This window comes from Heliconius melpomene, chromosome 2 (genome assembly GCF_056956725.1).
Source record: "Heliconius melpomene rosina isolate 202511_hmr_F chromosome 2, ASM5695672v1, whole genome shotgun sequence".
Classification (NCBI taxonomy): domain Eukaryota; kingdom Metazoa; phylum Arthropoda; class Insecta; order Lepidoptera; family Nymphalidae; genus Heliconius; species Heliconius melpomene.
The window spans coordinates 8,454,951-8,469,349 of NC_140390.1; the positions used below are offsets into that span (position 1 = coordinate 8,454,951).

Genomic DNA, 14,399 nt, shown 5'->3' on the forward strand with positions numbered 1-14,399 from the left:
CAATTAAATATTTTTTATAATACACATATTATAAACATAATCTAATTTCTTTGAACTATCTAATATTTCTTGATTCATAATTATCGACATAAATTATTATCAAATAGATAACAATGACATATAGCTAATGACGTTAATGACGTGAGTTACATCACTAACCAGTTATCTAAAGGTCGGCCGGGTCGAGAGGTCCGCTGTGTGAATCGTATTTGAATTAGAATTTGAAATCTCCAGCTTAAAAGACAAAAATGTTCTCCCGCGCAGCAAAACCAGTGGCCACAGTCGCCCAAAATGGCATCAAAAACTTCTCTACAACATCACAGGTAAACCGTGAAATTGCTTGAAGGACACGTTTACATTTCTACCCTTAATTTCAATTATATTGCACTTAATTTAACTATTTAACAATGAACGATGCTATTTTTTAGAAAAACTTCAAAGTTGTGGTGGCGGGAGCCGCTGGAGGTATTGGCCAGCCCTTGGCCCTATTATTAAAGCAAAATAAGCTTGTAACTAGGCTGGCTTTATACGATATCGCTCCAGTAACCCCTGGAGTGGGCGTGGACCTCTCCCACATGGACACTGCAGCCAAGGTATCTGGACACCAGGGCCCAGACCAACTGGGTGATGCCATTAAAGGTAACAATTACAGTTTTTACAATCATGTTTATACACCTTTTTTGCACATTACATAACACTTGCTGTGTGTATAACCTATATTTTTCAATGTAGGCAGATTTCCAAGGTCAAGTGCATTTAATTCTGGAATTGTATTTGTGAATGAATGATTAAAACATGCAGACCATTTGCATACTTTCCACACAAGTTATTATATATTTGATAATATTCTATAAATATATCTTAATATTGTTAACTAAAATTAAATTAATATTACAATGTAATTAAACTGTACATTTAAATTTATTATATTCAATACTCCAAGTTTAAAAATCTTTAAATTTACATAATGTAAAAACTATAATATATTGGTATCTGATAAAAATGACATAAAGCTTACGGCAGAAAACAAGTCAAGGTCAATGATAACTACAGTAGTGATCATGTTACATGAAATTTTCCTTTTGTTACAAGATAACCTGAACTGAGAAATGTTTTTACATTTATTAGGAGATTTTTATTTAAGTTTTGTTGAAGACATTTTTTTATTAACTTTGTGATGAAAATTATGCCACTAATGTAATTAAAGGAAAAAATATTAATAACACTTTAGATGAAACCATATGTAAATCTATAAATACCATCATTTTTCTTTTGAATTTCACTGATATGAATTGGAAAAAATTAGATCTGATCTCCTCTATCCATTTTATAAAATCTTTGGTTGAAATGTGTCTAATAGTATGAATCCTTTGAATGAAGGCCTAACTCACAACTTATATCTTTTTCTTTATAGAAATTCACAAAAATAAAATTAAAATAACATAAAATACATGTTTTTTTTTTTTCATTTCTTCATCCTTGTAAAGCAAACTGTGGCATTGAGGCCCACTCAATATGGAATCAATCAAAATCCGGCTACTCCAGATAACAGTTATTATTTAATATTTAAATAATTAATTGCTAAAAATTTGATAATGTAATCATTTTAAAGAGGAGTTAGTTCAATTTCCATTTGGAGGAATTAATTATTTTTGTTTCATTGTTCTGGCAAGATAAAGCACAACATTGAGTGCCACCTCTCACTACATATTTTGACACTAAGTATCTCTCTGTCTAACCTTTTATCAATCAAACAAAAATAATATATTTCAAAGATTTGAAACATATTAATATGTTCTCCAGGCTCCGACGTAGTAGTAATCCCAGCAGGGGTTCCCCGCAAGCCTGGCATGACCCGTGACGACCTGTTCAACACAAACGCTTCAATTGTCAGAGACATTGCTGCCAGTATTGCCAAGAACTCACCAAAGGCCATTGTGGCCATTATAACTAACCCAGTTAACTCCATGGTGCCCATTGCTTCTGAGGTGTTGAAGAAGGTTAGTTTATGTATTTTTGTTTTCAAAAACTACCAAGGAAACCCTTGGTAGTATACTGCATATAGTAGGATAGGCAGATGCAACCTAGTGTTAAATTAATCCATTTTCCGCCCGATTTTTAAGACATTGTCTGATGAGCAGCGGAACTTAATGTCGCGCTTTGTCTTGATACCAGAGCAAGGAAAATAATAAATCCCCAGTATGGAAACTCACAACCATTGTGTACTTACTAATGTAATATGTTTTTTCCTATCTTATTCAACTTGAAGTGTTAAGTATATAAAAAATAATGTTTTGTTAAATAGTATAAAATACTTGAAAAAAAATGAAATGGCATTATGGTCTGGCCTAAAGGAAAAAACAGAGTGATAAGAATAGTTATATGTACCATTTGTATTACTTTAATATATTAGATTGTATTCTTTATAAAATGAATGATTTTTTTTTTAAATGTAAAACCAAATAAAAAAATATATAAAAATCTATGAATAATATATGAATATTACTAGAATTTATAATGTTTTAATATTGTTTTTTTTTTCTAATAAGGTTCTATGTTTAAAGACTTCATTTGTATATATAATAATTTTGTTTTTATTTTATCTATTTACTTACTGTTTGTCTTTTTGTTAAATGAAATAAATAAACCCCCTCACAGGCAGGAGTATATGATGCTAACAGGGTCCTCGGTGTCACAACCTTAGATGTAGTCCGAGCAGCTGCCTTCATAGGAGAGATCAATGGGGTTGACCCCCAGTCTGTGTCCATCCCAGTGATTGGGGGTCACTCCGGGGTCACTATCATCCCCGTCCTGAGCCAGAGTAAGCCTGCAGTCAAGTTGTCAGAGCAGGCCAAGATTGATGCTTTGACACAGAGGATTCAGGAGGCTGGTACTGAGGTATTATAGTGCAAGATTTTTAGATTTTTCTTAATAAGATATTTTTTATTGTTTTTAATTTTTTCGACTTATTCTATTGTGATTGTTTATACAAGTCACCAAGATGGCTATTACTTTTTATTTTTATTTCATTTTATAAAATTTTTATATTTGTTAGTCACAATACACTTATATTTACTGTAAGTGATGCCTAAATGAATTTGTTTTTTTATTTACATTATATTTTTACAATTTCTATTATTATTCATGTTTTATAGAAATTGAAATTGGACTTTTATTTTAATAAAAATATTATATTAGGGAAATCTCACATTCCTAGTTTGACATTTATAAAAAAGTATTACAACATTATTAATATACGATTTATTTTAATTTTCTTTTATAGGTAGTAAAGGCGAAGGCCGGTGGCGGTTCCGCCACTCTGTCCATGGCGTACGCTGGAGCGAGGCTCGTGGGTTCAGTTCTCAGAGGACTTAACGTGAGTTGAACATTTATGATGGGCTTTTTATGTGAACGTATTGATATGAATATATAACTTAATGAAATATTTATTTTTATTTTTAATTTAATATTTAATTTAATAATTTCTATTTTTATTTTATTATGGTAGGATATGAGATGAATTATAAGTGGAAATGCTAGTAGAAACTTTATATAATATATTTATTAAACATTAATATATAAATTTTCCCATGTATGGGTTGAAAATAAAAAAGAAAAAAAATTATATTATAAACAAAGTTTATTAACCATTTAAAATTTACTTCCAGGGTGAATCCAACGTAGTAGAATGTGCCTACATCAAATCTAGCCTAACTGAAGCATCATACTTTGCAAACCCAGTGGTTCTTGGCAAGAATGGAGTTGAGAAGAATCTCGGCTTCGGTGCTCTCAACGACTACGAAAAGAAACTTCTTCAGGCCGCCATCCCTGAACTGCAAAAGAATATTAAAACTGGTGAAGAATTCGCACAGAAATCTTAATTTTATTTATAATTAAAGAAGAGTAGCGAAGAAACCAAAATTATTATTATAAATCAATATTCAAATAGTTTCAAAAACTTACTAAATAGTTGAATACTCTAAGCGTAAAGTGTGAATGTGAACGTAAAAGTTTTTTTATTTAATATATTTTTTTGTTTCTTATTTATTTGTTGTGGTACCAACAAGTGTTTAGACAATGCTGCCATCATGTTAATAAAATTTTAAACGATTTTATTGTTGCGGTTTTATTTTTTAGTAAAGTATACTATTTACTTTGTTTGTCATTTTTTTAATCATACATTGAAGAAAATGAAATTTTAACAAAACATATCGAGGACAGTCGTGTCGCAGTGGCAAGAGCGTGCGACTGTGAACACGACAGGTTGTGAGTTCGATTCCCCGTCGAGAAAGTGGGCAACTGAAATATCCCTATGGTAAAGGAGTGTCTTAACACTAGGTGCCCAGGTTCTCTCTGCCTACCCTAATCTGAATCAACGTAGATTACTATTCCGTTAACCTTTTCTAAATCATAAATAGTACACAGCTTCCTTGCCAATTTGTTACAAGATTTTAACGGAGAACGGGATATTTTAACTAAGTTATATGCCTTTGTTACAATTCTCACGCAAAGTTCTACATTTTACCTCCACACGTAGTTTTGCCAAAACGATATCACAAATAGAACAAACCAAAAGATTTCAAAACATCACAAATTTTCTTATAAACGCGTAAATGTGATTGTTTCTCATAAAACTCAATATACATTTCCATCATGAGGAGCACTAAGTACGCGGAGAAAACGGTCACTCCCGTCCAAGAACGATTCTTGGGGTTTGCGTAAGTAACGCGCGCACTCTCCGTCATTTTATTTATATTTAAGTTGGCATAATGTCAATTATAATTTTAGATTTGTTTTGTTTGTTTAATTATATTATAGTTGTGTAGTTGGCAATTGAGTAATCAAATACAATGGTTGTAGATTCAAATCGCAATTAGGGCATTATATAAAAAATGGAGTATTTATATGGTTTGGACAAGCAGGTGTGCCCACCCTAAAATATAGTATTTTTTTCACAACGCCTTAATTCTTTAATTATGTTGAGGGGATTGGCAAGTAGTCTATTTGATACAGATTTAGGTAATCTTATAATGTGTGTTCTATGCTTTCAGCCTATTGTTTATTTAAAGTAACCAAATAAATAGTAACATAACAAATAAATTGCACTGTGTTCTTATTCCGCTGTTTGGCACTCATCCACTTCCATAGGTTGGCTGGAAGAGATTTCTTTCAGAAATAAGCCCGCCATTGTAAACATAACTTTTCGTTTATTTTAATTATTTTCTTATATGTGCAATAAATAATATATTAATAAAAAAAAAATCAGCTTTATGCTGTAATAAATGTCACTCGATACAGGTGGGATCTTGATGGGGAAGATGGGTATCTTGAAAACTGTACTGACCCCAAAACAAACAGGTTACGCGCAAACCTACTGCAATGCGCGCCGCACGCTCTACGCTGCAGAGCCTAACCGTGCATTTTGTGGCGGTGGTTAATTGGCGAGAATAGTGTTAGACTTTTATCAGTTTTATTTTGTTTCTAAGACGACAAACTTAAAATATAGGTAACAATTATTAAAATAAATATTTTAACCCATTTTATTAAAATTACAAATTATACCTATGGTGCAGTGGCACAAGTGTGTGGAGGAAACCCATTCGAGGAAATAAAATTAATGAAGCTGTAAAGAAACAAAACACAAATGAAACACAAGATAGATTTGCATCTTATTTATTGATCTGTCCTCCCAAAACTTTGTTTCTGCTTCAATTGGACATACATGATTATTTCTTCGACTACTTAATACATTACCATTATATAAAGAAATCACAATATGAGGCGCCGGCCGGGAATAAATTTAATCAGTCGTTTTTACACAGTGTCCCGTTAGTGTCATCGAGAGTGTCACAAAGTCACAGAGTGTCACAATAAATACGATATTCACTTACCCCGTCCGTAATTACATTATATACATTTTACATCATAAAAAATATGCATGATTCTTTATTATTTATACATATATAAAAAAACTCAATGATCGGGCCGTCACAACACAACACAGCACAGCACTGTCTACGCGCGCCGGATGACGGAGGAGGGCGGGCGCGGGGCGGGCGGCGGCGCGGAGGGCGGCGGGCGCGGTGGCGGGCGGCGTCATTCCTCGTCGGACAGCGGCTCGTATTGGGCGGACATGAGGGGCGCGGGCTCGGGCTGGCCCACGCCGCCGCCCACCGCGCCGCCCACGCCGACGCCGCCCGTCGAGCTGCTGCCGCTCGTCACTGTCGTGGAGCCTGTGGAAAGTACTATATATCAAATTAGAGGTCCAATGGGACAGCGTCTGACTGTAATTGTGACGGTTGTGTGTTCAATATCTATTTAGAGTCATGAATAACACAAAGTGGCATATGATGGTATGGTAAATAAACATGATGGTTGCGGTTCCATTATCATTCGAGAAAATAATTATATTTAAATTATTATCATTAATACACAACGCTAGATAAAACGTGACGTTGAGCCCCACCACTCAACATACAATGTCTTCAATATTGTGTGTTACACTATATTCACAAACACAGGATGAAACTAAATACTAATTAATAACCACACAATAATTACCATCAGAGGCCGGCGTTGCGACGTTTAGCGCCGAGTAGGGGTACGCGTAGGAGGTGGGGAATGGCAGCGGTTTGGCGCGTTCGTCCGCGTCGTTGCGCATCACCTCCACAATGCGCGTCTTCACGTAGTCGTAGGCGGTGAACCCGCCGCCCAGCTCGCTGTAACGACGCCCAACACCGCCGGCGCCGCCCGCTCCAGTGCCACCCGCCCCGCCAGCTCCTCCGCCGCCCACGCTCGTGGTGCTGGAGCTGCGGCTGAAACGGAAATAACAAATTAATATACTTATCTAAGAAGAACGAAGACAGAACGAAATAAGTAATGAAATTAGAATTATATGAAAGGAAAAATATTTCTTTCAGACACGTTTTCACGATAACTTTTTACTAAAGGGGAAAAATTTAAACTAGAGTTTTTCTAAAAGTCAACTTTTTTTATCTTCGATATAAAAAATATTGATACAAAGTTTTTTCGTATTCTTAATTTATGTAATTAAAAATCACAAAATAGGTAACACTAACCCACTGCACTGGTTATCGGGCGGCGACACGGGCTCCAGGTAGGGCGCGTGTTTCGGCGTGTCTCTGCGCCAGTCGTCACCGCCCTCGGAGCCCGCGCCCACCACGCCGCCCCCCAAGCCGCCGCCCACGACGCCGCCCGCCACGCTGCTGGCTACGTACGTGTCCGCGCTCGACACGGCGAAGCGACTGAAGAAGCAAATTATATATCAGAATTTTGTAGCACGCTTACAAATTCTACTTACAATATTTCACGAAGACAAGATTTTTATCAGGTCCTAAAAATTAGAAAAAAATAAATAAAACTTACTTATGATGCATCAATGAATTAGTATTCGGACTATTAAAATCCCTAACAATTATCTTGGACGCCAACTCCCCGAGTTTGATGCTTGTTTTATGAGTCATATTGTCGTCTCTTTCTCGTTCCCTTTCACGATCCCGTTCCCTTTCCCGGTCGCGTTCCGCTTCCCGTTCTCGGTCTCGTGCGTGATCGATTGTTATCACGCGATCTGGTTGCTGTTGGACGGGCTCTCCTTCTCGAATGATCTGTGAGTTTAATATTAATATTGCTAATTACTTCAGTATACTGTAAAAAAAGATAAACTATAAAATATATAAATTAAATAGAATGTAAAAATTAGTGCTATTCTATTCTGAAATGAAGATGACTGTAGAATGGAAATGAAGAAGTAAGTAATAAAAGTTAAAATGTGCAACAGTATACATAAATCACACAATGAATGAACAAAATTTAATCGAATGAGTGAACAAACTAAATTGAACTATGAAACAGTCAAGCAAAAACACTTACAAAACAATTGAAAGTTCGAAAGACCGACAATTATAAGTAATGAACCAAATTACTGAATGGAACAACTGAACTAAATAACGAATCAAATAAGTAAATGCACAGTACACTCACAGGTGGAAATCTCTGATCACAAGTCTGGTTGATCTGATGAGTTATTATCGCATTTATCAATGATGCGGCCGTCAGTTTACTGCTGTCACCGGGTCTTGCTCGTTCCGCCCCCGTGGGCGGGACCCCACCACCAGGCACGGTGACAGCCCCTGAGGGCGGCCCCACTACTGGAGTATTTGACATGGATATGGTTCCTACTGATGTCGCTACGCTCACTGGTGGTCGTCTGTGGAAGAGAAAATTTTACTATATATCATGTAGTGTCGAAGGTATAACCGGACAGATGAACACAAAAGGGTTGAATTAATAAAAACGTCTATGATCATTATTTAATTCGGTATACCTATTTTTAAAGGTCAATATTTACAAATTTGGACGGATAGTGGAAATCAAAGTGTCTTACAACTAAGTTACTTCTGCCTACCCTGCTATATGCGGGATACAGCGTGATAGTTTCACAAACAAATAAAATAAAAAATTGTATACAAAACAAAACTATTCCAACCTACCCATCTTTCCTATCAATAGTATGCAAAGTTCGTTTCCCAGCGGGACTGTAGGCGGTGGGGACCCCCACGCTGCCCACACTGCCCACACTGCCAGCCGAACGACGATCTTCGTTTTGCTGGAAATAAATTTATAATAATATTATTAATAATAAAATTTTATATTTTATTCTCTAATTAATAGATAGGAAATATTTCCAATAATTTATTTTTAATTACTTTAATCTAATAAAAAAAACATATCAAGAATCATATGACAGACATAAATGGTATGGTTCTTTAATTATGGCGTTCCGAGCGTACCAGTTGAGCCCATATCACTTTGCCAATGTCACCTCGTATGAAGAGAGCACGAAGGAAAAAAAATAGATAATGTTACAAAATAGGGGAATGCATGTAAAAAAAAAGATCCAGTTAAAAATTGTGATATGATAGAAACGCAACATTAATATACTTAGTAGCATAATAAGCAATACTAACCTGTCCATGCTGCATATTATGCCGTTCAATCATCTGCTGATGTTGATGCTGCTGATGCTGCTGATGTTGTTGATGTTGCTGGTGCTGTTGGTGTTGTTGATGTTGTTGATGTTGCTGATGTTGCTGGTGTTGCTGATGCTGTTGGTGCTGCATATGCAGAGGTCGAGGCTCTATGACGTAGTGACGTTCCGCCATTGGCACTGTAAAGCGTTCCCTGTGCATGCTGAAATGTTAATAAAAAATCTTGGGATATTTTTTATTTTTTCTAAAACAGTAATATTGCTAAGAGTGAAATAACTCTTAGAAAATGGTAAAAAAGAATTTATAGCATATTTAAGATAAATTCTACTAAAATCTACAAGTGTATCTTACCCATCTCTCGGCTGCTGGGAGGGCGCGCGTCTGTCGTTGCTTGTGTATTGCGCGTACTTTTGAGATAAAGCAAACTCCCGAGAACCCCTGTTTTGAAAAAAAAATATATTAATTTAATTTGCGTGAACTATAAAATTTTGTGTCTCTATTATGTGTCCGTTGTCTATCAGTGACTTAGTTGATAACGGAAAAGTTTTAATATATTATATGGCATAACAATTTTATGATTTTTGATTTTTTGTTTTTGAATTATTTGACTTTCACTTGAAAATTATTTGACTCCGACTTTGACTACACTCACTTGATCTCGTGCATGTTGTGGTGGTGGTGGTCGGCGGGCTCCTCCCTGGCTCGGGGTACCGGCAGTGCGGGGGCCGCTGATGCTGCATTTACTAAGGAGGTGAATGCTTCGTGACCTGTGGAAGAAAAAATATTTAGAAAACCAGTTTGTACTTTACATATTTACAAAAAAAACCTGTATTATTTTCTGAGTATAGAATAAAAAAACTCGACATTATACTTTTTAACGTGAATGAATTTTAATTAATTTAGTAAGACAATTCTTAACAAAACAAGAGAGAAGAGTTGAGAAGAGTAGACTATTAGTAATTCTTTTTTAAAGTTCACGCTATATAGAGGACTGGCTCCATTTCTTCTTCCTTAGCTTCCTAGCTTTCCTCTGACCTGTAAAATTTTTGTAATATTGCTTGTTGAGTTGTGGAACTCGACGCCGCGTCTTGTCTAGTTACCAGAGGGTGGAAATGAAAATATTAAATAATTAATTCTCTTGAATGTGTATCAAATGCACAAATAACAAAATGTCTTAAAAATTTTTGTGTACCGGCTTTAATTCAGCTTACCCAGGGTAAGCTGAATTATATATTTGCGGGATACAGCGTAGAACTAAAAAAAAACATGAACTCACCTGGAGGCGGATGTTGATGTGAATACGCGTGCGTATTATGTCTCTGTATGACCGACACTGTATCCCTGTCCCTTCTTATCTGGGGGTGTTGGGGGTGTTGCGGGTGTTGCGTGTGCTGGGGGTGTTGAGGGTGTTGGGGGTGTTGGGGGTGTTGGGGATGTTCCCGTTCCCGCCGCGTGTTCCCGTGCATTTGTTGAGAGGTGATGAAGTCTGTTAGCATGATCTGTCTCCGTTCTAAACCGGTGTACGGGCCTCGGGATACTGCTGCCGTTGCCTGGGATTGGATTAAATAATAATTAGTTACTTTTCATTAACTAACCATCATCTTTAACAATTATAAGCAAATGGTTTTAAAATTTGGAAAGTGAGAAATTCATAAAGGAAAATAAAAAGAAATATTTTAATTATTTTTTTATAAATTAACAAATATATATTTTGATATTATCACTTATATATAAAATGTAATAATGAGAAATATTTTAATTCATTTTGATGAAGATGAATTCATTTTCATTTCATTTACACTTAGAAAATTACCTCTCAATTGAGAATCAAAAATTGATAGAAACCAAAATTACCGTAGAATACGACGACGGCGATTGCGGTCTGGGCTGATTGCTGGTCCCATAGTACGCGCCTCCTGGACTTCTCCGTCTGTGATAATCCAAATTCCTCTTCTCCGGCAGATGATGGGGCCCATGGACTGGGGTTCCCGCAGTTATGGACCCAGTTTTAGTATCAGATGGGATCCTCTCGAATCTGGTCTCGACTGGGGTTCCTAGGGTTATGGAACCCTTGGGGTTAGGCAGTTTGATGGCGGGTCGGGGAGAAGCAACGGGTTTCGGTTTGGTATTAGTCGGAGATTCCCGTTCTGATTGGGTACGGTAGAAAGCATATTCGGCGTTGCGGTGTTGCTGTAATGAAATATTTTGTTAGTGATTTATAGTTTTAGTTTTGTTAGAAAGTTAGTTTTATATCAAGCATATTAAAGTCACAACAGTGACAGCATGTCATATAAAAAAAATTTACAAAAATATTACAATGACATATTTTGGTTTAAAAAAATATATTTTTTATTATTAAAGTAAACCAAAAAATACTTACAGGCTTAGGCAAATCATGCCTTGGCCGTTTCACACTCAGGTCCAAAAGAGGTTCAGCAGAATGTTGGGCGGGATGTCCACCATGTTGGGCGGAGTGTCCACCATGTTGGGTGGAATGTCCTCCATGTTGGGCGGAATGTCCGCCATGTTGGGCGGGACGGGGCTCTATGTGTAATAACATGACATCCTTGTCTGGCGGGATTGGTGTTATAGTGGCCCCTCGATGTGGGGAACGAGGGGAATGAGGTGAGTTGGCATGTCCTGGTCCGCTTACTACTGTGAGTGTTGCTAGCGATTCGTGTGTTGATACCTGTAAAATTTTCGTATTAAAGGATTAATTGGAACACAGTAACTTAGAATTATAACGTTATCTATATATCTATCGATGAGCATTTAAGTTTCGTTTAAAATTCTACTTTAAATAGTAAAAATATTGCATCAATAAAATTTTGTAAACTAGTATAAATATAATAGTTATTGAAATTAAATTAAGCAGCTTACCTTTGGAGGCTGATGTTGAATCTGTGGCAATGGGGGAGGTCGCGCGTTCTTCAATAAGCTAACTTCAATCATATTGAGCACCACGTCACGCACTGTGAGTTGCGTCGTGGGCCCAGAACCCGACCCCATGCTTACTGACCCCGACCCTGACCCCGATCCCATGCTTCCCGGTCCCGACCCCATGCTTCCCGATCCCGGCCCCATAGTACCCAATGTTATACTGGGGGCGTTGGGAGTTGAACACGGTACGGGGATTGGCGTTGGGGCTACAGTCTGGAATAAATAAATATGAACACTTAAAAACAAGACTAAGAATTATTTTTTATTGAGAACTGCAGAACATAGTTACTGAGATAATGTATTAAAAAAACAGAAAATTACATTTGTGGCCACACTTGGACAGCTTCTATATGTCAAATTATAGGAAGAGGAGAAAAGAAGTTATAATTATTTTCATTTCTTTGTTCGTCGAACAGCAAAGCGCTGAGTTAGACGGCTCAACACACAATGTCCCAATACTTGGTCGAAAAGTGTGGAACACCACCTACTACACCATCTATCCACCTAGGCGTAAAATTACGTAAAGCTGCTAAGAAAAAGAATAACATACCTTCGCACTAGGTGCATCATTCTCTTCATCAGCAGTCTCCGTGGCAGAGGAGTCGTACTCTTCCCTCCGATGTCTCCTAGGGGCCACGGCGTCCGTTCTCGGCCCAGGCAAAGGCGGCGGTCTTGGTGAGTCCGCACTTGCCGTATCCGTGTCCCCCGAACTGAGTATACTGTCATCTGTATCACTACCCCTAGAGGGCTGTCGTTCACTTAACAATGAATCCAATTTAAGTTTTTTCCTATATGTAAAGTAAAACGCTTTTAAGCTGGCAGGAGTTCTTCCACTCGCGGTCGACATTCGTTCCCAGGCAGTACCGTGCTCGTGTAATAGCGTACGGAACCTCGCGGCCTCATCCTCGGTGGGCTCGGGGGCGGAACCCCCCTCCCCTATCGTGTCTAGCCGTCGAGTTATCCTCTTGAAACAGGTTAAGCAACACTTGCTGAGGTCACTTGGGATTTCTGCGGAGCGAAGGATGAATTGTATAAGACGTGGTTAAGTAATGTTTTTGCATAGATAATAAGGAAAACAAAACAAAATGAAAACTATCAAAATTCATACAAAATATAAAAATTCATACAAATAACAAATAAAGTAACTTACGAAACTCATCCATCAAAGGAGTCTTCAATTCTATAGGCAGATCGTGCCAGCGAGGCGGTAGATGCCTAAGCCTCTTCGCCCTTGGCCCTGCACACGAAGGCACGGTACACCTACTCCGTCTCGCTCTGACACATCTACAGTGGCACGCTTCACAGACCCTGGCACCAGCTATCGAAGGATCCAGGCCATATTGAGCTGCTCTGGAAGGTGCCACGGCGCGCGTCGCTCCCGTCGCTGAGCACACCGCACAAGAACTGGTGGTGACAGTGGTAGTTGTCGTAGATGGTGGCACGATGGAGGAAGGCGTGCTCGTTCTTTCTGTGACCGCTAAAATTAAAACAAACAACCATTTTATGTAATGTATTTAAGAATCTCAGTGTAACAGGTTACATATATTTCTTTAATAGCAGTGTAACGAAATATCCCAATTTTTTTTATTTCAAACCATAATAAAACAAATATTAGTTCCAAAATCCACATAATAAGCACAAAATCCGCAAATGATACAATTAATCCGATATCAAAACCGTACAGCAAGCAGTATTCAATTAAACATTCAGGTTTAAATCAGAACAATGTTTCAATATTCAGATGCAATATTCAGGCGCACGTTGGGCGCCAATTTGCAAAGCGGACCAGATTAGGGGCGGTCTCATAATCCGCTATACATCATTTAACGTTCCGTTCAACTGCTGACTGTTATCACTTGATCAGTCCAACTTTATTTGGAACAAATAAATATTAAATGCTGATAGAAGTGGTTGTTGTGAAGTTTTATTCAAATGGTCCAATATTATTTTAAAGTAATTTTAGTTGTTTTTGGTTGTTTTTGGGTTTGCAAAGTAAGGTCTTTTCATATATAGGGAGGTAAAAAACAGAAAGATTAGCTACACCAGGATCTCTGACTATTTTACAAAATGTTAAGGATAGAAACTAATTATTGGCCTATTTGGAACTAAGTATAAAACCCATTTTTTATAAATAAAGCAGCTCTACGTTTTTCTCTAATAGCAGAAAAGGCAGAGGAAACCTAAGCTATTTCGTTGCCCACGCATCGCCCAATTTTCGAGACAATTTATTTAAAGTTGCGTAACTCAACGCCGCGCCTTGTCTTCTAACCAGAGCGAAAAAACAATCGAATTGAAATTGAACCCACAACCATCGCGTTTAAAGTCAGACGCCTCCATAAATTTGGAAATACATAAATTTGTGAATGTTATATAATAATGATATTATTTCCGTTCTGTTGGTTGAACTAAGAGTTTTAGAACTAACAAACAGTTAAATGCAGTTCCCGTGGA

At 37.3% G+C, this 14,399-nt stretch overlaps 2 protein-coding genes across 4 annotated transcripts in view; one reads left to right on the top strand and one right to left on the bottom strand.

Moving 5' to 3' along the window:
* Positions 1–147: 147 nt before the first annotated feature.
* Mdh2 (malate dehydrogenase 2) lies at positions 148–4,115 on the top strand. Its single transcript, XM_085202946.1, has 6 exons — positions 148–323; positions 429–639; positions 1,804–2,000; positions 2,659–2,898; positions 3,284–3,376; positions 3,669–4,115. The coding sequence occupies exons 1-6, from the start codon at positions 249–251 to the stop codon at positions 3,879–3,881; spliced, it is 1,029 nt and encodes a 342-aa protein (XP_085059072.1). The 5' UTR covers positions 148–248; the 3' UTR covers positions 3,882–4,115.
* Positions 4,116–5,657: 1,542 nt separating this feature from the next.
* Positions 5,658–14,399, bottom strand: part of Smr (nuclear receptor corepressor smrter) — a 125,552-nt gene continuing 116,810 nt past the window's right edge. For 2 of the 3 annotated variants that reach the window (XM_085202971.1, XM_085202963.1), the window contains 15 exons: positions 13,099–13,425; positions 12,499–12,956; positions 11,889–12,161; positions 11,389–11,697; positions 10,863–11,198; positions 10,285–10,558; positions 9,661–9,775; positions 9,360–9,446; positions 8,988–9,210; positions 8,511–8,626; positions 8,002–8,227; positions 7,387–7,625; positions 7,080–7,265; positions 6,562–6,815; positions 5,658–6,245 (listed from right to left, as the gene is read on the bottom strand). In XM_085202971.1, coding sequence (XP_085059097.1) covers positions 6,097–6,245; positions 6,562–6,815; positions 7,080–7,265; positions 7,387–7,625; positions 8,002–8,227; positions 8,511–8,626; positions 8,988–9,210; positions 9,360–9,446; positions 9,661–9,775; positions 10,285–10,558; positions 10,863–11,198; positions 11,389–11,697; positions 11,889–12,161; positions 12,499–12,956; positions 13,099–13,425 — 3,572 coding nt within the window. In that variant the 3' untranslated portion in view covers positions 5,658–6,096. The remainder of the gene's footprint in view (positions 6,246–6,561; positions 6,816–7,079; positions 7,266–7,386; positions 7,626–8,001; positions 8,228–8,510; positions 8,627–8,987; positions 9,211–9,359; positions 9,447–9,660; positions 9,776–10,284; positions 10,559–10,862; positions 11,199–11,388; positions 11,698–11,888; positions 12,162–12,498; positions 12,957–13,098; positions 13,426–14,399) is intronic. The other variant, XM_085202980.1, reaches the window with a different exon arrangement.